We start from the raw sequence: 26,931 nt of genomic DNA, 5'->3' as shown, positions 1-26,931 counted from the left end.
CTTGATGCACAATTATACACTGCTGATATTGGAAAATGATATGTACACATTAGGCTACTTTCACACTAGTGTTTTTTGCGGATCATTCATCGATCAGCAAAAACGCTTCCGTTGCAATAATGCAACCACATGCATCAGTCTTTGGCTGCAGCTATCGATTAATAGAGTACTCTAATAACAAAATACTAATTTAAAAAAACGTTTTCCTTTATAAAAACTCATCAGCCCCAACAACCCCCCCCCCCAAGTGCCACGGGGACCACGGAGCGTGACGAATAGCAAGTGCTTCACTCACGCTCCGTGGTCACGTGACACAAGAGAATCCTCGATGCAAAAAATTTGCATTGAGGTTTTTTTTTGGTGTTGAGTTTCAGCCATGCATCCGTCATGAACGAATCTGATTGTATTATGTCCGCCAAGACTGATCCGTCATGAACACCATTGAAAGTCAATGGAGGACGGATCAGTTTTCTATTGTGTCAGAGAAAACGGATCCGTCCCCGTTGACTTAGGCTACTTTCACACTAGCGGCAGGATGCTGTTCACCCTGTCGGATCCGTCCTGCCGCTATTTCGCCGAACTGCCGCTCCATCCCTATTGACTATAATGGGGACGGGGGCGTAGCTCCGGCGCAGCACGGCAGTGCATGGCGAAAGGCCGCCGGACTAAAAGTACTGCATGTCTGACTTTTTAGTCCAGAGACCTCTCACCGCGCACTGCCGTGCTGCGCCGGAGCTCCGCCCCGTCCCCAATATAGTCAATGGGGATGGAGCGGCGGCACGGCGAAATAGCGGCTGGACGGATCTGACAGGATGAACAGCCTATTGGATCTGTCCTGCCGCTAGTGTGTAAGTACCCTTACATTGCGTGTCAGGCCGGGTCTGTCTGTGATGAGGGCGCAACCAAATGGAACGGAATGCATTTTGGTGCATTCAGTTTCATTCAGTTCCATTTTGTTCCCATTGACAATAAATGGGAACAAAACTTAAGTGTCTTCTTACACTATTGAGATCCTATGACTGATCTCAATAGCGGAATTGAAAACGCTAGCGTGAAAGTAGCCTTAGACTATGCAATAAATACGGAAAACCTATTTATGCGTGTGCACTCAAGTCTTACTAGACTATTGGTTGGGTTGAAGGACCCTTCTGGTTGCACCGTAGCCCTATTTTTTTTTGTGTGCTATTTCAATGTACCTACACATAAAAAAATTTAAACCGGTACGGTCTTGCATTATGGGATGACTTGCAGCCGAATTGCGACCCCATCTTAGCGTATACTCACATGTCAGTGAATCATGGATGTGTGCTGTCTGTATTGTCCACGGACAGGACACATGTATCCATTGATTTTAATGTGCTTGTTCACACCTGATCAGTGGAATAACAATGGAGACATGCACAAGGTTTTTTGTAGTGTATGGGAAGGATTTATAGAAGGTATTACGCCACTATTCTGGTGTAAAGAAAGTCACAAATTATGGCGCATGCCCTATATGCAACTTATTAAGCTTCTCGCCAGTTCTCTAAAGTGGCAGGAAAAGGGGCTGGTTTTCCCTTCCCCGCAAGATTTACTATAACTTGAACCAGAAACTGGCATAAGCTATTGCTCAAGTGTACGCCAGTCCCTAGTTGGCATAGATTTGAGTTTCTGGCACACAGCAGGGCAGAGATGCGCCTAATTTGTTAAAAATCATTTGCTTAGCAGTGCACATGGAAAACTGATGACACATAACAAAAACTGACCCTTCATGGACATTGGTGCCAATGAAACAGACATCCGAGATGTCGACACGGATATGTGAAAGAGGCCTAGGGCAACGAATGCAGCAAACAGCCGGGTGCATTTATCAGAAGCTGATTAACACATTGGGGGTTATTTAAGACAGGCGCAACTTAAGTTTTTGGCATTAAAAGTCACAAAATCCCACTGGAGAGTGGTGAGCGAGTGACGGGGGCGTGGCTGGCGCCAGGACATGGGGCCCGACATATTTCCTATCTTTTACACCTGGAAACGGGCATAAAAGCGGAGTGAAAACTACTGTAGTCGGGGGCTGGAGTAGTTTTTACTCCAGGCACACATACTACCAGCACAGGGAGGAAAAACACCAGTCTTTGTAAATGACCTTTATAAATAGCGTTGCAGTGGAACACAGAACCAAGAACGTTTAAACTTTGCATTGCTGCCAGAATTAAGAGAGGTTCACTGAAGAAAGTTACCTCTTGAAGGAGGTTCTGTGTGTGGAGACTTGGTGACAATGGTTCATTGGGAAATAATATGGAAAGAGGGGTCACCTTCTGGAAGTGGCTCTCTGAGTCAGTGGGTGACTTTTTAACAAGCCTCGAAACATGGTAAGTAGTGTTGAGTGCACTTCTGAGTATAAGGTTCAGGTTCGGGATATCTAAGAATTCCATTATGGATTCTGCTACCATGGACCATAACTTGTGGTCCGCAGTAGGGGAATCCATAACGGAATTCTTAGATAACCCGAACCTGAAAACAGAAGTTTGCTCAAGACTACTTACCATGTACCAAGGCTTGTTAAAAAGTCACCCACTAACTCAGAGAGCCACTTCCAGAAGGCGACGCCTCTTTCCATATTATTTCCCAATAAACCATTGTCACCAATAGTGTTGAGCGAACTTGTGTTTTAAGTTCGGCGTCTAAAGTTCGGGTTATCAAAGAATCGCGTTATGGATTCTAAATACCGTTATGGTCCGTGGTAGCGGAATCCATAACGCGATTCTTCGATAACCTGAACTTTAGACGCCGAACTTAAAACACAAGTTCGCTCAACACTACTCACCAGTCTCCACACACAGAACTTCCTCCAAGAGGTAACATCCCTAATGGTAAGGGAAACTAACCATGCCATACGTCTTTCCATTTGTAGAAAGCTGTTTGGGGATGGGATGTTTGTCCCTCATCAGTACAAAGTAGAATTCTGGATGCTGGAATACAGTGCCTTGGACGCAGATGAAAGGAAGTATTTGGCCTCCTTAAAGGGTGTTCTGGTAATTTTGGGATTAATAGCCTATCCTCAAGAAAGGCCATCAATCTCCTTAGCAGGAGTCTGATGCCCTGATTTGAGCTGGATCTGGTTACTGTAGCGCTGCTTGTATTGAAATGAATGGGAGCAGTACTCCAGTAACCAGCTACACCCACTACACAATGGACACGCTCTGTAGTCCAGTTCCAAAGCTACTGCAGAACAGCTGATTGGCAGAGGTACTTTATAATCAGATATTGATAAATTACCTGAAATCCCCTTTAAAGAGACCAGCTGTATATGGAGACTTTGAATCAGTTGTCTGTGGGTGAATTTATGGCTTGGCTATTTTCCCTTGTCGTATTCCATGGCTTGTTAAAAAGTTGGGCATGGACTCATAGGGAGCCACTTTCAGAAGGAGGCACTTATGAAAGTTCTTTCTCTGGGAGTTACCTTTTTATATAGTGAAGAAAGTCAGAATACATTCACCTATGGACACGTGCGTGTCTTCAGTGGGTTAATGTAAGATGTATAATTAAGATAAGTGGGCACTTAACCTTTTTGGTTCTATATCATTTAATGAATATATAGATGTGCGTTTAACTAGGATAGGTTTATTCACATCCTAATATACTTAAAATACAAAAATTGGATAAAATATACTAAAAAGGTTAAAAACCCTACAGATCAAACATATATTAGTACATGATATTAGTTATTACTAGAATGTTAATAACATTTGCAGATTGAAGTATCTATAGTATTTACTGGTGGTAAGTTCTTTTGGTCACAACAGTGCAGACCGGAGACTAGTATTCCATTAGCAGCATTAGTAGTTAGTGTTAATAATTGATGATGGTAATATTGTTAGCTTCATATACACAACAGTCTGCAGACTTGTTTATCCTTATTTCCAGTGAGTGTTAATAGCAGTGATGGAGATTGCTTTGTAAGATCTTTTACTCACTGTTCAGTTGGTTTGTATCTTCCGGTGGCATCCCACCTAAGGATAAATACTCACCCCACTTGAGCATACGATGTGTATTGCAATCCGGACTCGGCGTCCCACACGGTGGTGGTGGTTTGCTGTGTTCCGGGTTTTCGGCGTGTCACGTGGTAATCTCCTCTGTGGTGTTGTCTGCTTTTTTTTCTTTATTAAAGAGCCAATTGCTCGTGCCTCGGTTTGCTCGATGATTCTTGCGCTGTTTATCAGACAGAATATTGCAGAGTATCTAATATATTCTTGATGGGTGTTATATTGAGCTTGCTAAACGCGTTTCGAGGTTCTCTGACCTCTTCCTCACTAGCTATGTTTAGGACAAGAGAAGAGCTTCCTTTTTATACCCATCTAGGTTACCTCCAAAACCCGATATGGGCATACTCATAGGTTGCCTTCAAAGCCCGACATGGAGCCAACTGATTATGTTACATCCAACAACCATAATATACATACTAAAAAACTATATAAAAAGACTTTGTAGTGAGTATAAATTGTTGAATGAAATCTGTTTCTTGTTGGTATTTTTCACTTTGTTTTCTATTTTCTATTCTCGACTTGATGTCTTGTGAAACGCACAGAAACCGCATATGCGTTTATGTAAATCAATGAATCCAGTCTGCACTGTTGTGACCAAAATGGATACTTCAATCTGCAAATGTTATTAACATTCTGGTAATAACTTGTCATTATATTTAAAACCTTTGTCTGCAAGAGAAATAACCTCCTACAGTATAGTGGGAATAACGCTATAGCAGTGATGGCGAACCTATGGCACGGGTGCCAGAGGCGACACTCAGAGCCCTCTATGTGGGCACCCGCACCCAGGAAAAACTCTATGGCTTACCAATATGCTTTAGACTTTTCCTGCCATTCATCAGCACAGGACGCACTATGAACAGCACAGGCAGCACCCTGAATGTGGGCTATTAAGCTATTATAGCTATATGATAAAGTACATGAAAGATATACTATATTGGTATTCAGGTTAAATTGCCATGTTGGCACTTTGCGATAAATAAGTGGGTATTTGGTTGCAGTTTGGGCACTTGGTCTCTAAAAGGTTCACCATCACTGCGCTATAGAGTAAAGAGCTGATTTTATGTAATAGCTATTACAAATAGCTACTTTGGTCATCAAAAACATCTCTTAGGCCTCATGCACAGGATCCACAAACCGCGGATCCGCAAAAAACTGAAGCAGCCCGTGTTGCCTTTTGCAATTTCCGAAACGGGCGCAAAGCGCTGACAAGAATAGGACATGTTATATCTTTAGCGTGGCCGCGGAACGGAGCCACAGATGCGGACAGCACACGGAGTGCTGTCCGCATCTTTTGCGGCCTCATTGAAGTGAATAGGTCCGCACCTAAGCCGCAAAAACTGCGGCTCGGATGCGTACCGTGACTAGGGTTGTGTGCATGAGGCCTTAGGGTGAGCCACTATTATTTCTCTCTTAATGTAGCAGAGTGGGAAATAACAGGGTAATCATTGTGGGAAGTTACAAAAGATGCAGTATGTGGCTAAATAAGAGAACAGGGGTGCTTTTAATCTGCTGTTATTTGCACAATCATGTGGTATAGGCAGACAAAGCTATTGAGCTTCTTAGACACATTAATACTATTATACAAGACTGGATAAATATTATTTTGGTCTAGAAGCCATCTCGAAAACTTATGAGCTAGTAGTGAAAGTATGTTGGGCTAGATCCAAAAAGCTGGATGAGTAGTAAGATAATTGTACAATTAAAGTCCAATACTGTACTCCCTCCATGTATGCAATGGTTTTAAAGGCTTGTCCCATTACAAGCACTTTTCTCTTATCAAAAGGATAGGGCATAAGTGTTTAATCGGCAGGGATCCAACTGCTGGGGCCCCCGACAATTATGAGAACATTGTTCTCACATTTGAATGGAGCCGTTTTCCCGCATATGCACTGCCACTTTATTCATGTCTACATGACTGCTGGAGAAAATGCAGCGCTCATACTTGGCTATGTCTTCACCAGCGGACCACCGCTGATCAGACACTTATCAGCAGACCTGCGGTGAGATGGGAATTCACAGCATAATAAATCCTTATGCTGCGAGTTCACTTCAGAAGAGGAGTGGTGTCCAGTCTGGGAAATACAGCTCCAACACGGAACATGTTTCCCGGACTGAATATGCTTGTGTAAAACTGGCCTATGGGGGGGGGGGGGGGGGAGGGAAGTAATTTTGGAAATATCTTTGAGATGTAGTGATTTTAAAAAATCGCTAGCTACTCCCTTCTTTGCAGCGATATCGCAGCGATTTTATTCCTAGCATTTAAATCACTCCAGGAATACTCACTTGTAGTGAGTGATGGACGAACATTGGCCAGGACTGTTTGCGAACGCGCGTTCGCGAGCAAATGTTCACAATTTTGCGGCTGGCCCTATTGACTTTAATGGCAGGCGAACCTGAAAACCTTCAGGTCATATTTGCAGCCACCAGATACTTACTAGAAGTGCACAAATAGTCACACAACATGGACAGTGATATACCAGAGGGGGATCATTGGCAAAAATTCCCACAAAAAATATGTATTTTAATCAGGGGCCATTTTTATGCGTCTTAAAGGGAAATTATCAAATGTGCCCCAAAAATTAGGCATTCACCTGACAGAAAAGGCCTTTTATGCCGCTGTATATACATAAGACAAGGACTATTCTTTGTTCTGGGTGGTGGTAGATATGTGTGGGCTGGCATGCGGAAATTCAATTATATGTGGTCGTCACAGGTGTTGATTTCCTCCGAGATCCATGCCTCATTCATTTTTAGAAATGTGAGGTAGTCCACACTGTGATGAGCTAGGCGAGTGCGCTTATCGGTCACGATCCCCCCCTGCTGCTCTGAACGTCTTTTCGGACAGGACACTCTGAGGGGCAAGCCAAGAGTTCCATGGAAAATTGTGCCAGCTCTGGCCACAGGTCAAGCCCGCACACCCAGTAGTAATGGGGTTCCTCGCTTCTCAGAGTGTCCACAACGGCCATTAACCCGATGTAGTCGGACACCTGTCGGTCTAGGCGTTCCCTGACGCTGGATCCGGAGGGCGGCTGTCGATGGGTTGATTGCAAAAATGATCTCATATCTGAAGTGACCAACACATCTTCAAACCACCCTCTTCTTGCAGCGCGCTGGCTCCTACTCATCGCCCAGGAGAATGTCATCCTCTGTCTCCTCCCCCCAGCCACGGACAACACAATGGATCCCTGAAATGCTTAAAGCCTGCTCTTCTTGCTCCTCCTCCTCCCCCCAGGCACCATCCTTTTCTGACTCCTCTTCAGATTCCTGCTGACTTGTCTCAGCTGGAGTAGCCCCCCCCTTGGAGTTCATTCAGCATTGCGACTTCCTCATCTTCCAGCTCCTGCTTCTCCACAGCTTGATCAATGACACGATGCAATGCACACTCCAGAAAGAAGGAGTAAGGTACGATGTCACTGATGGCGCCCTGGCTGTGACTGACCAGTTTGGTGATCTCCTCAAATGGTCGCAGAAGTCTGCATGCGTCGCGCATCAGCAGCCACTGGCGCGGTGAAAAGAAACCAAGTTCCCCAGAACCTGTCCTTCTGAAGAGTTCGTACAGGTAGTCAGGACGTGTGCCATGCACGGCACGTGTGTCATTTTGCCCTGTTTCAGCGCGCTCAGCAGATTAGCACAGTTGTCGCACACCACTTTACCAACTGTCAAATTGAGCGGGGTTAGCCACTGATCGGCCTGTGACCGCAGAACTGAAAGGAGTGCAGGACCGGTGTGGCTCTTAGCTTCCAGGCACAACAGCTGCAGCACAGCATGGCAACGTCTGACCTGGCACGTCGAATAGGTTCTGGGGACCTGGGGGGGTGCAGTGGAAAAGGAGGAGTCAGCTGAGGAGGAGACTGAGGATGGAGTAGGCGAATATAAGGCAGGCCTGCATGCCATCCGTGGCGGTAACACCAAATCCACACAGGTGCCACGGGTTACATGCTTGACAGCCGTCAGAAGGTTCACCCAGTGGGCAGTAAAGGTTATGTACCTTCCCTGCCTGTGTTTGCTAGACCATGTGTCTGTGGTCAGATGTATCTTGGCACCGACACTGTGTGCCAGAGATATTCACTTGCCGCTGAACGTGGCCATATAGCTCTGGGATGCGCTTCTGGGAGAAATATTTCCGGGGACCTTCCATTGCGGTGTGCCATTTTCTAAAGGCCTCCGAGTTCACCAGTTTATATGGCAGTAGTTGGTGGGCTAGCAGTTCCGACAAGCCAGCGGTCAGCCATTGGGCAAGAGGGTTATCCGGCGTCATCAACTTTTTACGCTCGAACATTTGGGCCATGGAAGCCTGCCTTCTGCCAGATTAACGTGACGCCGGCACGGTGTAAGGTGGAGTGGAGGACAAATGGGAGGAGAAGAAGAGCCAGGACGTGGAGCGCCGGGTGTGTGGCTTTGTGGGTTCTGATGGCGTTGCTCCCACTAGGCTCAGTGATGGAAGGCCAGGTAAGTTCTTAAGGCAGTCGTCCCTAGGTGAGTGTTGAGCTTACCGCGACTTATGCGTTGACAGCACAGGCTGCAGATGGCAACACTATTGTCAGCAGCTGAAACGTTAAATAAAAGCCCACACTGCGGAGCCATGTGCCGGCATCCTGGGAGCGCAAGAAATGACCGTGCATGGTGGATGGCTCGCTCCAGATAAATTTGCAGTCTGCTTTTTGCCTCCTGTGCCCTGCTTTGCCTGCTTCTCCTCCCTATCTTCTGCACCATCTCTCCCTCTGAACTCCCCTCCTTTTCCTCTCTTGTGGGCACCCACGTGACATCCATTCCATCGTCACCTTCACCACCACTGACATTTGAGATCTCTGTGTAGGCAGCAACAGCGGGGACCTGGGTGGCGGCCGTTGCTACCTCCTCTTCCTCATCCGATGTCAAGAATGGCTGCGCATCGGTAAGGTCTGGGAATGGATGGGAAAATAATTCCTCTGACTCGAGTGGAGGGGCTATGGTGGTGGTGGTGTATTTGGGTGTGCACACAGCAGAGTGAGGAGGGTGCAGATACAGAGGATGAGGAGAGTGCATAAGCGGAAGGGTGAGTGAGCCACTCAACCAACTCTGGTGCGTCCTTTTGAAGTAATCGCACGCGCCTTCTCCAACTTCCCACTTAGGCTCTGGCCTGGTGCACCTGCCCAACCCCTACCACCCTTGTGGAACGGCCTGCCTCTTCCTCTACCTGTCATTTAAAAAAAAAATTGTCTGTGCCGAAGTCCCTATAGAAGAGCAGTATTTTGTGGAGGTATATTGCAGCCCTCAATCAGTATTTTGTGGAAGCAGGTATATCAAACCCCTTAATCAGTAATTTGTGGAAGTAGGTATATCGCAGCCCTCAATCAATATTTTGTGGAGTCAGGTATATCACACCCCTCAATCAGTTTTTTTGGGGGGCAACAGGTATATAACACCCGTTGCAAATAGTTGTTCCAATAGCGCTTGTCTCTCTATATAGCTGCGGTATCGCAGCAGAACCGCACACAACTGCGCACAATACAAATGCACTATATCCTTTTTATGTTAGAAAGTATATTATAGGGTACTTTCACACTAGCGTTTTTCTTTTCCGGTACGAAGTTCCGTCCTAGGGGCTCAATACTGGACAAAAAACTGATCATTTTTATCCTAATGCATTCTGAATGGAGAGCAATCCGTTCAGTATGCATCAGGATGTCTTCAGTTAAGTCAGTGTATGGTTTTTGGACGGAGAAAATGCCACAGCTTGCTGCGGTATTTTTTCCGGAACAGTTGCCGGAATGCCGGAACCGGCATTATTTTACATTGAAACGCATTAATGCCTGATCCAGCCCTACGTGTTGCGTAAAAAAACTGATCCAGTTTTACAGTCTGCGCAGATCTTTAAAAATGTGAAAAAGATAAATACCGGATCCGTTTTTTCCGGATGACAACCGGAGAGACGGATCAGGTATTGCAATACATTTGTGAGATGGGTCCGGATCAGTCTACAAATGGTATCCGTTTGCATACAGATTGTCGGAAGTACCCATAGGTATATCGCACCCATTGCAATTAGTTGTTCCAATAGCGTGTGTCCCTCTTTATAGCTGCGGTATCGCAGCAGAACCGCACACAACTGCTGCACAATACAAATGCACTATAATATACTTTCTATGTTAGAAAGTATATTATAAGTATATCACACCTATCGATAGCACACCTATAAGGACTTTTGTGGCCCTATTAGCTAGCGTTTGGTGTCCCTAACAGCCTGTTCCTGCTCCACAAAGCAACCTCTCCCTACACTGGCAAAACACAGAATGTAAAATGGCTGCCAGATCGGGTTCTGTCATAGGGTAGGGGGTGTGTCCATGTGCTGAAACGTCTCAATTAGATGTTCTGTCCCATCTGATGGATGTGTCATGGGTCAAAGTTCGGCGCAATGCAAAAGAATATGGCGCCGGCGGACATCGCCATATGTTCGGTGAATCGCGAACGCGCAAAGTTTGCCACGAAACGACCGCTGGGCGAGCTGCAAGGCCATCTCTACTCACTTGGCTGCAGTGATGTTGAAGCAATTGCAAACCACTCGAAGCATTCCCCATCGATGGCAATCTCGGAGCACTTTCACAGCATTTTAATTTAAAAAAATTTTTATTCTGATCCAAGTCCCTGACCACACATTTTCTAGTGCATACAGTCAGATCAGGGTGTTTATTCTCCTCTATCCCTTTAGAATGCAGCCGTACTTCAGGATCGTGTGAAAGAGCAGTCGAGGCCTCTGCTCTCTGTCCTGTTTTCACTCAGCCTTATGCTTCTGGGGCGTTTAGTTGCTTGAGTTCTCATTTGTATAAGAAACTGAATAGCATTCTTATGCTTAACAGTCCTTCAAAGCCTTTTATATATTTAAAGCTATGCAAAGTTCTAAACTGTTTTCAAGATCTATGTTCGCTGTAAGTGAATGGGGAAATTTGTCGTTCAGAGCTTGCAAATACATAATCGAAGACCAAATACTTCTCAAACTTGAGAGTTTGCAACATTTTTATCCATTCCCCTCCCTTAGAAACAAATTACCCTTTTATGCCATTGTGCGTTAAGCTGTATAACGTGAAATTTTTTGAATTGTATGCCGCTTGTGAATAAGACAGTTTTACGCCACTACTAGAGTAGCTCTAAGTAGTATTCATTTGTGTTGAATGTCCAGGGACCTTTTAAATGGGGATCGACCGATACCGATAATTTGTGAACTTTCAGGCCGATAGCCGATAATTTATACCGATATTCTGGGAATTTTCATTTTTGAAAAAGAAAAAAATTCCTACACAAATCTGCTGAAAATTTATGTTTATTGTTAATGTGTAGTGTTTTTTTTTTTTTTTTTCTGTAAATCTTTCTTTTTCATTTATACTTAATATTTATTTATTTTTTTACTAACTTTTAGCCCCCTTAGGGACTAGAACCCTTGTCCTATTCACCCTGATAGATCTCTATCAGGGTGAATAGGAGCTCACACTGTCCCTGCTGCTCTGTGCTCTGTGCACACAGCAGCATGGAGCTTATCATGGCAGCCAGGGCTTCAATAGCGTCCTGGCTGCCATGTTAACCGATCGGAGCCCCAGGACACTGCTGGAGCTCCGATCGGAGGAGCAGGGGAGAGGGGACCCTGTAGCCACTGCCACCAATGATTTAAAACTGGGGAAAGCTTGGGTGGGGGGCTCATTGCGCCACCAATGAACATAAATCTCTCATTAATTCATATACAGGAGGAGGGAGCTGGCTGCAGAATCACATAGCCGGCTCCCGACCTCTATGAGCGGTAGCTGCGATCCGCGGCACCTGAGGGGTTAACTTCCGCAGATCGCAGCTACCGCTCATAGAGGTCGGGAGCCGGCTATGTGATTCTGCAGCCAGCTCCCGCCTCCTGTATATGAATTAATGAGAGAGGTATCTTCATTGGTGGCGCAGTGGCCACAGCCCCTCCCCTTCTCTTGTCCTCCTTCCTCTCATTGGCGGCAGCACAGGGGGAGGGAGACACTGCTTCCTTCTCCCCTGTGCTGCTGAAGGAACACGGAGAGCACTGAGAGCAGCGCGATCTGTGTTTCCAATACGTTATCGGAATATCGGAAAAATAGATGCCGATACCGATAACTCTCAAAATCCTGAATATCGGCCGATAATATCGGTAGAACCGATAATCTGTCGATCCCTACTTTTTAATACCATATTTACTCTAGCTCAGCAAGAAGTAGGGGACAGGTGGAAGGGAGCGTGTCTGCAGGGTCAGACTGCAGAGTATTTGTTTGTAGTCTGTAACCATGGAGACACAAGGGTCAGCATAATAGCCATAGACACATATTGTATATAGGATCTTTTATTTGAAAATAAATGTCTTTTTATTTTTATCAGAGGAATAAAGCATTTGTTGACCTTATCAACCATTTATTTACATCTCATTGTTCATATTAGGGCTGGGTGATTATGGCAAAAAAATCTTGATCATTTCAACTTTATGATTAGAATCTTGTTTTTTTTCTTGGTAAATTAACTATAAAACATGTCCGGGACACTCAATTGGGTTCATCTGCAGACATGATGGTACAGAATAGGAATACAGGGATCGTCGGCAGACATGGTAACTATACCATCATGTCTGTAGATAGACCTTGTACGGTACAGCAAACATGATGATATAGGGTACATATGTGGTGATGATGGCAATGGTTATGGACATACATGTACGCAATAAGCTTATTGGTAACCGTTATATCTGCAGTTCATAATCAGCCCTGCAGTGCACAGTTGGCTGCTTGGCCGAGGAGGAAACTGTATTTGACTAGGACCCTCAGACAGCTTGGAAACACTACATGACTGGGTAAGCACTGCAGGCAACACCTTGTGACAGGCTGATAATTCTGGGACTTGTAGTTCCCACTTACGGCAGAACTGGCTGCATGCTTGGATTTGCAGTTCTCCAGGAGGACCCATGTCATGTTTTTCATGTTCATCTACCTCCTGCATTACAGCAGCACACATGCTGGTAATTGTAGTCCTCTAAATTAGTAAGGGGAGTGAATACCAACCCCACCAACCAGCCCCCAGCATGCTCAGACACCTGCATATTAGGAGTAGGGCTGCCAGGAGGGACAAGCATACACAATGGTTCCCATGCACCATAATGAGGTCAGGCTCTACAGTCACTATACCCTCCACAATTACCAAGCATTCAGTGGTGTCATAGACCCAGACCTGTGACATCCTGCGCCTTTTACCAACGTAAGTGGGCAAGGCGGGAGAGGGGATGTAAGTTGACATGATTTGGGGGGGGCACTGGAAACCCACACAAACATGGGGAGAACATACATACTCCATGAGGATGTTGTCCTTGGTCGGATTTGAACCTGGGACCTCAGTGCTGCCCCAGCTCACCAGCTTTTCAAATGGCCCCGGGATCGAATAGTCACTTTCCTCTGCTTTGTGTTTATGAAACCTGCTTGTGATGTCAGGTTTAAAAAGGTCAATGTGGTGAAACAAGCCAGAGGAGGCCAAAAGTCAATATGCACAGCCCAGTGGCAACCCTACCTTCCACCGTCCTGCGGGATGGCAGGCACCATTTAGCAAAATTCAATTTGGCAGTTCAGCAATAAAATTACATTGCAAGCCACAAAACTGACAAGTTAATCGAATAAAATTGCCTAGCCCTAGTTCATAGTTCACCTGAGTCATACTGTCCAACCTTATTCTTCATGCTTTGCCCCTTTTTTGTCTGTGTATTCTGAGAGTTAGAATGGAGGGGGTATTTTAGACTACCACCATGTGCATAGAGAAGTATGAGAAGCTGGTGGCCATTTAAAAAAACAACCCAAAAAAAACCCAGGTATTTTAATTATGCATTTCATGTGAGGTGAGCTGGAGGGTTGCGATAAATATGTTACCAAACAAGTCTTTAAAATATCAAAAGTCATACCCTGCTTTGACTCTTTCTGGTAAACACAGCTGTGTCTTGACCTTCACAATGGTTGGGTATAGGGAAAGGAAGTGTGCGGGGGTGGAAACCATTTCTGGTAAGGATAATAACTTGTGCTGACTTCTAAGACCATACAGCTCTCCTTGTGGTGCTGTGTCACTTTTCTACATAAATCTTTGTCTGTTCTGCTCCATTGATGATCATAATGGGTTTTTGTGAAGACTGTACATTAAAAGTCAAGGAAAACCCAATCACCCTTTTTATGTCTTGAGAAATGGCAACCTGTAATATTTCTTTCATATAAAACGGTTATAGTTCCAATGATTTAGATGTCGCACCCACTGCCAATTTGGTGTTCTCTCCTGTGAAGCAGTAAAAGATCTAAGTTTAGAACCTTTTGAAGAAGAAATGCAATGGGCAAGATCTTAACTTTCAGTTGATCTCAAGGGTGTTCTTCAAGGTGTCCTAAACGCAGTACAGTTTCAGCCCAGCTTATTATATAGGTTCTAATGATTAGATGACTTTTATATTGTCAAGACTTCATTAATATGCCTTCTCTTCTTGATCTTGCCCTCCCTTGCACTGCTTTACTAGTCGCTGTGATTATTATGTAGAGAACATGGCTGGACAAATTTCAGGAACCAGGCACCTAGAAATCTTTTTCCTGACTCCTAACTTTTTTTTTTCTGTCTTATGTTAATCTCTAAGAGTCTATCTGCGGTGCTGTAAGTGGCCCATAGGTAAAAAAAAAAAAATATGCATCCATTCAGCTCAGTGTATTATTGCACCCGCTACCTATCACTACAACAGGGACACTGTACCACTCAGAGACCCCCCGAAATGAATAGAGCGGCAGGTCTGGCATGCAAACCGCCGATCCATTCTGTGCCAACATCTCTGAAACTCCCATAGAGGTGAATGCTCAACCTGTTCCATTCATATTGGGGGGACTCTGAAGGGTTCAAGGTCCACGTTCTAGTGATTGATGGGGGTCCCAGCAATACGACCCCCACCAATGAAATGGTTATCCCCTATCCTGTTGATTATGTAATAGCCCTAATACCATTTTAAGTCTCCTTCAAACACTTTGATCATTAAAAAGTAGGCTTGGTAAAGGTACATGTAAGAGTCCCAAAAATCCTTAATGACCCTCACGATTATCATGAAGCTGCATGCAGGGGGTTGTAAGATGGCACATTGCCGCTTTAGATCCAACCTGCAGAGCCATAAGAACTCCCGACTGCCACCATATGGTGCCAAATTACAGAGAGAGAGTCTCCCTTTATTGCTTCTAGTAGCAAACCTCCATAATATGGCATCCAGTGGCACCATTTTTTTTTTTTTTTCAATTCATGTGAAGTTTATTTAGTGGTTGCATGGAGCCATAATATGGCCTCATACATGAGCCCTTGGGTCTTTTAAACATGTGTGCCAAAAGCAAATTAAGTCTATTATTTGAGGTTTAGTTAAATACATTGTTTGGGGCCCGCATTTCATCAAATGGGGATTTGGTGTACTCAGTGCTGAGAACTACAGGCAGATTCTTATCCCTCATACAGTGCCATCGGAGAGGCATGCAGTCCTTGTCATTAAGAGCTATCTTCAGAGTAAAGGATATTTGGAAGTGATAGGATTACATAAGGAGAGTGAGACAGAAGGATTTGAGCAAACCTACATCCACAGAACATTTTTGATTTGTTCTCGAAGATGTTTGGAACAACCTTCCTGATAAGTTCCTTCAAATCCTGTGTGCAAGGGAACCTAGAAGAATGGAAGTGTTTTGAAGGCAAAGAGTGGTCACAGCAAATATTGGTTTTAATTTAGATTTCTATTTTGTTTATTCACTTTGCATTTTGTTAATTTATAAAAATAAACTATTAAGACTTCTATTTTTTAAAAGCATTCTTGCTTTGCTGCATTATTTCCTATATCTTTTGCACAATACTGTATATACACATTTTTAAAGCAATGCTTTTGCAGTGTGGTTGCCTACATGTACGAGTACTTCACAGAATCTCTAATTTGCCGCTTTTGTTCTTTTCTAGAAGAGTGTAAAATTGCATGGCTTCCTGTGCAGTATGCAGACATTATCTGGAGGAAGCAGTTGTATCCCAGAAGGCTCTTATAGTCTTTGTATGTGTTGTGTTATCATCTGAGGACATGGCGAAAGCAAACATACTGCCCAATAACTGGCTGATATCTTCAGCATGGTAGCCGAGGCACAGACTGCGTACCTTACCTTTTTGTGCCCGTTTTGCTTTATATTTGAACAAAATAATCAAATAATCCTCAGTATTAAGAGAAGTAAGTAAGAGAATGCAGTTCTAGTATGAGCGCTGCATTCTCTTCAATGTTTAATTACACCACTGCAGTGATGATGGTGAGCAGGTGTAATTACAACTCCGCCGTCCCTTTCACTTTTAATGGGATAGCTCCTTCCTATTCACTGGAATAGGAAGGCGCTATCCCATTGAAGCGAATGGGACGGCCAGGCTACAGTTAAACCTGCACACCGCTGCATTGTTGATGGCGAGCAGGTAGACAGAAGAGAATGCAGTGCTCATATTAGCACTGCATTCTTTTCAAACAGTTGATCGGCGGGGGTGCCGGTAGTCTGCCTCCTGCTGAGTGATATAATATATCAAACACCTCTCTATATGACATCCATATGCCCGAATACAGCATACGGGGCTTCTCACGATCGGACAGCTGCTTTATATTAGTTACAGGTCTAAAATGTTTTTGATATTGTTATTTTAGATGGTATCTTGAGAATAGCACACATATATAGCACACCCTTGCACATAAAATACATATACCTAGGGTTGAGTGAATCAAAGTATCCGAAGTGGACTTTGATCTGAATTTCATTTCAAAGTATCCGAAGTGGAATTTCAAGGAAAAATTGCGTCCCCACGCACCGCATGAGATTTCACACATGATTATCATTCAAGATGGCCGTGGTGGCCTCTTCACACTCAAATGGATTAGGTGAGTTTTTTTTTTGAATGTATTTTTATTTTTTTTAACTCTTGAAAGGTCTCCATTTTCACATCAGATTCCATGATCAGCGATGATTGCATCCGAGGGGTTCCATTACGGGGAGCGGCACAATCGCTGTTCCCTGTTATTGCGCCCGCTACTTACAAAGAAATGCGCTTCGTGACAATGTAATTTGTCACAAAGTGAAATTCGGTGAAGCAGCCAAATCGAGGTTTTCATAACTTCACTCAAGACTACATATAACTAACAATTACGACCAAATGTGGCATGAATGAGCGGCGGCTAGAGAAACCAAAAACTGTGCCGCGGTGCGACCACATGTCATATGTGTAAGTCACATGAAACCATTACAGACCGATATTGTGGCAGTATTAATTATTTATTTAAGGCTACATGCACACAAACCTTCTTTGTTTCCGTGTCCGTTGCGTTTTTTTGCGGATAGGATGCAGACCCATTCATTTCAATGGGTCCGCAAAAAAGGCGGACAGCACACTGTGTACTATGCGCATCCATATGTCCGTTCCGTAGCCCCGCAAAAAAAATAGAACATGTCTTATTCTTGTCCGTTTTTGGCATTGTTACAATGGATCCGCAAAAAAAAAGGATGGCATACGGATATCATTCATTTTTTTTTTTGCGGACGGCAAAACACATACGGTCGTGTGCATGTAACCTAAGACTTCAGGTTACATGTAATGAGCAGATGAGTGAACATCTATTGAGCCTAGTAGCTGAGCAGAGAACTGGAACAAGCAGCTCTCATTCTGGTGGCCCCCGCTCACCCAATGAAGTCTGTGTGGATGTTTTTCCCACAAAGCTGAGTGAGCATCGAGTGTTATGTCCTCTCAGAGGATCCTTGCAGTATGATTTACCAACACAAGTATTTTTTAGGGGACACCCCCTTGTAGTACATTCCTGGTTTGAGTAATATCTGATCTGCTGTTTTTTCCACTTTACTGGTCGAGCAGAACCATTTATTTTAAAATATTGCTCACAATAAACTTTGAGAATTGGTTCCGTCAGCCAGAGAAGACTATGAAATAACATGAAAAGTGATATACTCTAGTCATTTAGTATTTTTTAAATTGTCATTCACTAGAATGACCAGGCCATAAAACATGAAATATTGCAATGATTTTTATGGAGTGGCACCATTTAAACAGTAATAATGATGTATTACAATTGCGTCTTGTGTGTTCTTCCAGTTACCTTATTTTATGAAAAGTGTAGCTGCACATAAAAAAATCTTTTGTTAATGATTGACTTTCCATATTTTATTCATATTGTTCCTTGAGATAGTTTTAAATATATAAATGAAAAAAGGAAATTAAAACAAGGAATAACTAAATTAAAAACAAAGGACGGAAGGTATGTAGAAGAGAATAAAGGGCTAGCCGACTGCCTTAATGAATACTTCTGTTCAGTTTTTACAAAAGAAAAAGGAGAAGGACCTCCACTAGAAAGAATGACTATTAAATCGTTTGATGCATGTATCTTTACAGAGGAAGATGTTCTAAGTTTGCTGTCTAAGGTGAAGACAGATAAGTCACAGGGGCCTGATGAGATACACCCAAAATTATTAAAAGAGCTTAGTGGTGAGCTGGCAAAACCGTTAACAGATTTATTTAACCAATCATTAGTAACAGGAGTCGTCCCGGAAGATTGGAAATTGGCAAATGTCGTGCCCATTCACAAGAAAGGTAGTAGGGAGGAATCGAGCAACTATAGACCAGTGAGTCTGACATCAATAGTAGGCAAATTAATGGAAACCCTATTAAAGGATAGGATTGTGGAACATCTAAAATCCCATGGATTGCAAGATGAAAAACAACATGGGTTTACTTCAGGAAGATCATGTCAAACAAATCTTATAGATTTTTTTGACTGGGTGAATAAAATAATAGACGGTGGAGGTGCAGTAGACATCGCATATCTAGATTTTAGTAAGGCTTTTGACACTGTCCCACATAGAAGACTTATCAATAAACTGCAGTCATTGAGCATGGACTCCCATATTGTTGAGTGGATTAGGCAGTGGCTGAGTGACAGACAACAGAGGGTTGTAGTCAATGGAGAACATTCAAAACAAGGTAATGTTACCAGTGGGGTTCCACAGGGATCTGTACTGGGACCGATTTTGTTTAATATCTTCATAAGTGATATTGCAAAAGGCCTCGCTGGTAAGGTTTGTCTTTTTGCTGATGACACAAAGATATGTAACAGGGTTGATGTTCCTGGAGGGAAACGCCAAATGGAAAAGGATTTAGGAAAACTAGAAGAATGGTCAGAACTCTGGAAACTGAAATTTAATGTGGATAAGTGCAAGATAATGCACCTGGGGCGTAAAAACCCAAGGGCAGAATATAGAATATTTGACACAGTCCTGACCTCAGTATCTGAGGAAAGGGATTTAGGAGTAATTATTTCAGAAGACTTAAAGGTGGGAAGACAATGTAATAGAGCAGCACGAAATGCCAGCAGAATGCTTGGATGTATAGGGAGAGGTATAAGCAGTAGAAAGAGTGAAGTGCTTATGCCGCTGTACAGAACACTGGTGAGACCTCACTTGGAGTATTGTGCGCAGTACTGGAGGCCATATCTCCAGAAGGATATAGATACTCTAGAGAGAGTTCAGAGAAGAGCTACTAAACTAGTACATGGATTGCAGGATAAAACTTACCAGGAAAGGTTAAAGGACCTTAATATGTATAGCTTGGAAGAAAGAAGAGACAGAGGGGATATGATAGAAACTTTTAAATACATAAAGGGAATCAACTCGGTAAAGGAAGAGAGCATATTTAAAAGAAGAAAAACTACCACAAGAGGACACAGTTTTAAATTAGAGGGGCAAAGGTTTAAAAGTAATATAAGGAAGTATTACTTTACTGAGAGAGTAGTGGATGCATGGAATAGCCTTCCTGCAGAAGTGGTAGCTGCAAATACAGTGAAGGGGTTTAAGCATGCATGGGATAGGCATAAGGCCATCCTTCATATAAGATAGGGCCGGGGGCTATCCACAGTATTCAGTATATTGGGCAGACTAGATGGGCCAAATGGTTCTTATCTGCCGACACATTCTATGTTTCTATGTTTCTATGTTTTACTTGGCTTGTTTTTCACATAATGGATTGTTTTATTGGAAGCGATAAACATTCTGTATGTCTTATGTTATGCTGGCACCTGTCATTGTAGGAATGCTGAGCTCATTCTGATCATAGCTTTCATTCTTTTACAGATCTTGATAGAGTTTTGTCAAGGTGGAGCAGTGGATGCAGTAATGCTTGGTATGTAAGCCTTATTTGTACACACACAACTGGTTTTGTTGGAGATAAGCCTACAATTCTGTTATGTGTTTGAAGAAGGAAGTCCTCATTGCTGAAATATTAATCTACTGTCAGGTGTCTGAAAGAAAAGGGTTATTCTTTACATCCATGTAGGGCAGCAGCTATTGATTACTTTAGTGATAAAGTATTCTGCCAACTAATCGAACGATTAATAGAGTACTCTAATAAAAAATAAAATAATTAAGAGAACGTTTTCTATAAAAACTCATCAGCCCCCCATGCCATCAGTCCTTAGCAACATCAGCTCCCCCTCCAGTGCCATCAGCTCCCCTATGCCAGCGACCCCTCCATGCTATCAGTTCCCCCACTCCCCCTCCAGTGCCCAGCCGCAGCACCACTGAAATCAGTCACATGTAGAAACTAATTCTTTATGCAAAATAGCATTTTACGTCCAGACTTATTTTAGCCTTGCGTAGGGTTGTGTTTCAGATTATTGTTTTGCTACACAATCCAGTTACACTGCGCCTGACTGAGGCCATGGATGGTATTACGTCTTCATTTTAGAAATATGTCTGGCATAAGGCAAATGCAGCAGTGAATACTGATCACTTTTATTTATCCATAAAACATGATTATGTTTACATCATTTATTTATTTTATGACGAACACATTACACGACAGGCCATGAGGGGGCACATTATTATTCACTGCACCCATGTCATCAGATGAGACTGTAAGGTGTTACAACGTTCCCATAGTCTTTCATACTCACTGTTATGCAAGTGGGTGAGGACCCACTGCGCCACTGACTGGCTATACCCTGGAGGGGCGCGGCTAAGTAACTCCCTGGTCTTCACTAGAGCCTCTGATGGTGAGGAGAGGCTTGGGCTGTTAGTGTAGTCACCATGTACCACTCCAGAGCAGTCCTTGGGCCAGTGGCAGCTGGCCAGGGGGTCAAAGATATCGGTGGAAAGAACCAAGGGGAAAGACGTGGTCAGGAAGTCTGGAGTCAGGGCAGGCAGTGATTAAGCCAAGTCCGTAATCAAAGTCCAAGGTCAGAGGCAAGCGGCAATCAAGCAAAGTCTGTTTAATCGAAAAGCAGGGTGCAGAAACTTACCAAACCCCTTTACACAAATGTCAAGACTAGCTAGTGACCAAGATTGCTCTGGCAGGAAGCACCTATAAATACATCCTGTAACCCAGCCATAGGCTAGGGAGATAGAGGGCATGCACGTGCTGCTTCACAAAAGGAGGAGAGACACAGCTGCGCACGCCATAATAAAACGGTACAGGGCTCTAAGCGGGAAGGAGGATGCCAGAGACACATAGCTGCACTCGTGCCAGCAAGGAAGGAAACTCCGGCAACGGGGAGCAGATACAACAGTTTAAGCTGCCTGCGCTTGTCAGAACGGCAGCAGGAGGGAGTGAGGGCGCCCATGCCAGCATGTAGGGGCAGCAGCGCAGGCACGGAGTGCTGGGCTAACACTCACCTAATGCATTAGGCTACAAAGGAATTAAGCAACCCCAACATGTCCACATAACACTGCCACCATCTGTCAATATGACTGACCTTGCCCAGGTTACAAATGCACAGGCACACTGCATTTTAGCATGTAACAGGTAAAACCCTAGGACAGTGACCTTCAAAGGTAACCCAGCAAAGAGGTGCTTGGAGGGTGTGGGTATGTTCAGCGCAGCAAGGAACGGACTTATTAAACTTCAGAGTTAGAGTACTGGTGAGGGATCCACTTAGAGAACAGCTCGTTGTGTCTCCAGGGTCTGACCCTGAATGTCTGTTCATGAGACATTTTAAGGGTACTTTCACACTAGCAGCAGGACGGATCCCACAGGCTGTTCACCCTATCGGATCCGTCCTGTGACTATTTTGCCGTGCCGCTGGACCGCCGCTCCGTCCCGATTGACTATAATGGGCATGGGGATGGCGCTCCGGACTAAAAGTACTGCATCTCCGACTTTTTAGTCCGGCGGCCTCTTGCCGTGCTGCGCCGGAGCTCCGCCCTGTCCCCATTATAGTCAATGGGGACGGAGCGGCGGCGCGGTGAAATAGCGGCAGGGCGGTTCCGACAGGGTGAACAGCCTGTCGGATCCGTCCTGCCGCTAGTGTGAAAGTACCCTAAGGCTCATCCTGCTAATGCGACTTAGGGGCTGTGTAATTATATGTAGTCACCAAATTATATGACAAGTTTAAATCGTGCCATACCTTTTTGGTAGACATCTCCTAGAAAGATACGAGCAGCAGTTTTCCAATCATATTTTTTACAAGTCTAGTGGTATCAAGCATGCATCAAGAATTGGAACCAGTATTTGAGTCTTAGGTTCCCCAAGGCCGAAACTTCCAGCACTTGTGACTGAAACAGCATCTCCTGATTATAAATATCTTGGTAGAGTATTTAAAACATGAAATTTGACTGTGGATTTTCCAATATTGTGTTCTTTTGTCCAGTAAAAAGGCCCTAGATCTAAGCCTTTGTGTACCCCCACCCCCCTCCCGAGTAGTTTACAAAGGCTGTTTTGTATCCCTTGATTAGAATTCAGTTCCCAAGAGATCCTAACAGAGAGACATATATTAGTCCTTTTGTTTACCTGGATTAACTTAAGTCTCTTCCTGGAAATTTAATTGCACACCTCTGTTCAGTGATGTGTAGTGGGGTCTGGATTTATACATACTGTAGAAACATACCGGTAGTAGATTGTCGGCAGAAAAATACCACCTGGTCCATCTAGTCTGCCCTTATATTATTTCTTTTTTATCTTCTAGACATGTGTTTCTCCCAGGCAATGTTTACATTCACTTACTGTAGATTTCCCAGCCAGATACTATATGCTGGAAGTTTGTTCCAAGTTTCAACCACTCTTTCAGTAAAATAATATTTCCTGATACTGCTCCTGATCTTACCCTCAGCTAATTTCAGATTGTGCCCCCTTGTTTTTGAGTTCAGCCTCTTACTGAGAACACTTCCCTCTTGAACGTTATTTAAACCTTTAACATATTTACGGTTCAATCATTAACCTTTAACATATTTAAAGGTTTTGATCATGTGCCCCCTTTTCCATCTTTCCTCAAGTCTATACAGATTTAGTTCTTTAAAGGGTTTCTCTCAACAGGAAAATGAGTATTAACCTGGCTGACATTAGTGATGTACTAATGTCAGCTGAACATAACTACACTGCTCAAAAAAATAAAGGGAACACTTAAACAACACAATGTAACTCCAAGTCAATCACACTTCTGTGAAATCAAACTGTCCACTTAGGAAGCAACACTGAGTGACAATCAATTTCACATTCTGTTGTGCAAATGGGATAGACAACAGGTGGAAATTATAGGCAATTAGCAAGACACCCCCAATAAAGGAGTGGTTCTTCAGGTGGTGACCACAGACCACTTCTCAGTTCTTATACTTCCTGGCTGATGTTTTGGTCACTTTTGAATGCTGGCGGTGCTTTCACTCTAGTGGTAGCATGAGACGGAGTCTACAACCCACACAAGTGGCTCAGGTAGTGCAGCTTATCCAGGATGGCACATCAATGCGAGCTGTGGCAAGAAGGTTTTCTGTGTCTGTCAGCGTAGTGTCCAGAGCATGGAGGCGCTACCAGGAGACAGGCCAGTACATCAGGAGACGTGGAGGAGGCCGTAGGAGGGCAACAACCCAGCAGCAGGACCGCTACCTCCGCCTTTGTGCAAGGAGGAACAGGAGGAGCACTGCCAGAGCTCTGCAAAATGACCTCCAGCAGGCCACAAATGTGCATGTGTCTGCTCAAACGGTCAGAAACAGACTCCATGAGGGTGATATGAGGGCCCGACGTCCACATGTGGTCTCACTGGAGCTCTATACAGTGGGGTCACAAGCTCTCTCTTCCTACTGGTTATACTACTACTTGCTTTCCCTGCTGCCTGTCCACACTGTGCACTCATTTTGAAGCTGTCTGATTATCAGGACACCTAAATCCTTCTCTTCTGAAGTCCTCCCTAAGGCCTCTTGCAAACGACCGTATGGCTTTTTCTGTATTTTGCAGTCCGTTTTTAACAGATCCGTTGTTCCGTTTATTGTTTCCGTTGTGTTTCCGTTTCGTAAAAAAATCTCCGTATGGTTTCCATACGCGATCTGTTGTTTGTGGATCGCAAACAGAAACATCAAATTTGTAATCACTACTGCAATGTACAGTAATGGTTTTTAACAGTAAACACATGGGCAAAGTGGACATGGATCCGCAAAAAACGGATGACCTACAGATGTGTTCCGTATACATTCAGTTTTTTTTTGCGGACCCATTTACTTGAATGGAGCCACGGATCGTTATTTGCGGGCAATAATAGGACAAGTTCTATCTTTCAGCGGAATGGATATATGGAAATACAGAAATGGAATACATGCGGAGTACATTCCGTTTTTTTTGGGGTTTTTTTTGCGCAATCATTGAAATGAACGATTCCGCATATGGACCGCAAATGGAATCCGCAAAAACGGAACGGAAAAAATAAACCTTTGTGTGCAAGAGGCCTAACACAGAGCTGCCAATACGATATTCAGACTTGTTCCTTCTCCCCAAGGGCAGACATGTGGATAGAGCCTTATGGTCCTTTTTACACATGACAATTCCTCTGACAAATAACAGAAACAAATGTTGGGTTTATCAAGCTCTGCACTCCAGAATTGTTACTTTTTGAGGTCACTTGCAGACATTTTTTTTGTACTTTTACACCACTGACTCCAGTTTTGAAAAGTAGGTGGGAGTTTTGCTGGGAGTGTGTGGTTATGTTAATTAGTAGCTATGTTTAGTTAGTTTCATTCGTGCTTTGAGTAGTCCCAAGGCCACTCCAGTACGGAAAACTGGAGTAAGATTTGTAGACAAGTGTGAGGTTTAAAGGTGAGCCAAATTTAACAAATAACATGCGTTAGTTGATGAATTTGGTGCAAAGTATGCCAATGCAGACTGATGGAAAACCGACTTCAAATATCACCCTTATGATAAATTCGCCCCATAGTGCTCACAATAATTGCCTGATCAGCAGATGAGATGAAGCTGCATTTACGTGCAACAGGAGGATCTGCTACCCTGAAACGAAGATGTGGTCCAATGAGGAATAAACTTTATAGGGTGATCTACAGCTCCTTTACACAGGCAAATTATGGAGACCAGCGTTTCTACAAACGTTCATCCCTGATAATTTACCCAGTCATCAATCCATATAAATAGAACTTTAGTCTTACTTTTTCACTTGGGTGTTGATTGACTAGTGAGCTCTCATTGTCTAATTTTCCTTTTAGTTTAAAAACCATAAACCATTCAGGGTGATGATATGAAAGGATGAATTATTTACAGCAGCGTGATCTCTTGTGACCAGATCTGTCATCAGTTATTTCACAACATCTAAAATATCTGCCCCACCATTCATTCCAAGGAACTTTAAAACTCTGCTCTCTGCATTGCACTCATTGCTCCATACGGTGTACCATCCTTTGGATTGAATTATTATTTTAATAAAGTTTCCTGTTTTGTTCTCTTATAAATACATGTGGTTAAAATTTGAATAGGGTGGCTTATCATGTGGTTTTTGTTCTACTAACAGAATTGGATCGTGGTCTGACAGAAGCTCAGATCCAAGCCGTGTGCAGACAGATGCTGGAAGCACTGGTATACCTCCATAGTATGAAGATCATCCATCGGGACCTAAAAGCAGGGAATGTTCTACTAACTCAAGATGGAGACATCAAGCTAGGTGAGAGCCGCTTTATTGTCATCTCTGAATGGAACCTGTTTAGAGTGGTTGCCAGGTGCAGTTGCTGCGCTCTTTTTGGAGGTCCCATAGCTGTGATTGGAGAGCAAGCCATGCTATACTCTCCTTCTCGTCTGGTGTCCCCCTTCTGCAGATTGGTGTGGGTCCGACCTCTGGGAGATTAAAATGGCCCCACGTGATACGCTTCCCACATCCCCGTGCTTGGGCTGGAGCAGCACAGGCAAAAGTCTGTCTGCAAAGCACAAGCGCAGGGTGTGAGAAACCGCATCATGTGAACAGGGCTATACAAAAAAATTAAAGATTCAAATAAAATGTAAGCCTGTAGAAAAATCTACATGCGGAAATGGATAACATGGATGACCACAGCTGCAATTTTCATATCATTGTAATAAAATAAAATACAATATAATAAATAAACGTGTTGGTACTTTCACACTAGCATTTTTACTGGATCCGGCAGGGTTCAGCCAAAAACGCTTCCGTTACTGATGATACAACCATCTGCATCCATTAGGCCCCTTTCACACGGGCGAGTTTTCCGCGCGGGTTGAACGCATTGCACCCGCACTGAATCCGGACCCATTCATTTCTATGGGGCTGTGCACACGAGTGGTGATTTTCACGCATCACTTGTGCGTTGCGTGAAAATCGCAGCAAGCTCTATTTTGTGAGTTTTTCACCCAACGCAGGCCCCATAGAAGTGAATGGGGCTGTGTGAAAATCGCAAGCATCCGCAAAGCAAGTGCAGATGCGGTGCGATTTTCACGCACGGTTGCTAGGAGACGATCAGCATGGGGACCCACTCTTTTTTTATTTTCCATTTATAACATGGTTATAAGGGAAAATAATAGCATTCTGAATACAGAATGCAGAGTACAACAATAGTGCTGGAGGGGTTAAAAAAATAAATAAAAAAATAATAATTTAACTATCCTT

At 43.7% G+C, this 26,931-nt stretch overlaps 1 protein-coding gene across 1 annotated transcript in view; it reads left to right on the top strand.

Annotated features, from left to right (window-relative positions):
* Positions 1-26,931, top strand: part of STK10 (serine/threonine kinase 10) — a 162,629-nt gene that overhangs the window by 55,970 nt on the left and 79,728 nt on the right. The window contains exons 3-4 of the mRNA XM_040406382.1: positions 20,186-20,234; positions 25,828-25,977. Of these exons, the coding sequence (XP_040262316.1) occupies positions 20,186-20,234; positions 25,828-25,977 (199 nt within the window). The remainder of the gene's footprint in view (positions 1-20,185; positions 20,235-25,827; positions 25,978-26,931) is intronic.

The sequence above is a fragment of the Bufo bufo genome, chromosome 1, assembly GCF_905171765.1.
Source record: "Bufo bufo chromosome 1, aBufBuf1.1, whole genome shotgun sequence".
NCBI classification, from domain to species: Eukaryota; Metazoa; Chordata; class Amphibia; order Anura; family Bufonidae; genus Bufo; species Bufo bufo.
The sequence above is the reverse complement of the archived record's forward strand: the minus strand, read 5'-3'. Positions and strand labels throughout refer to the sequence as shown.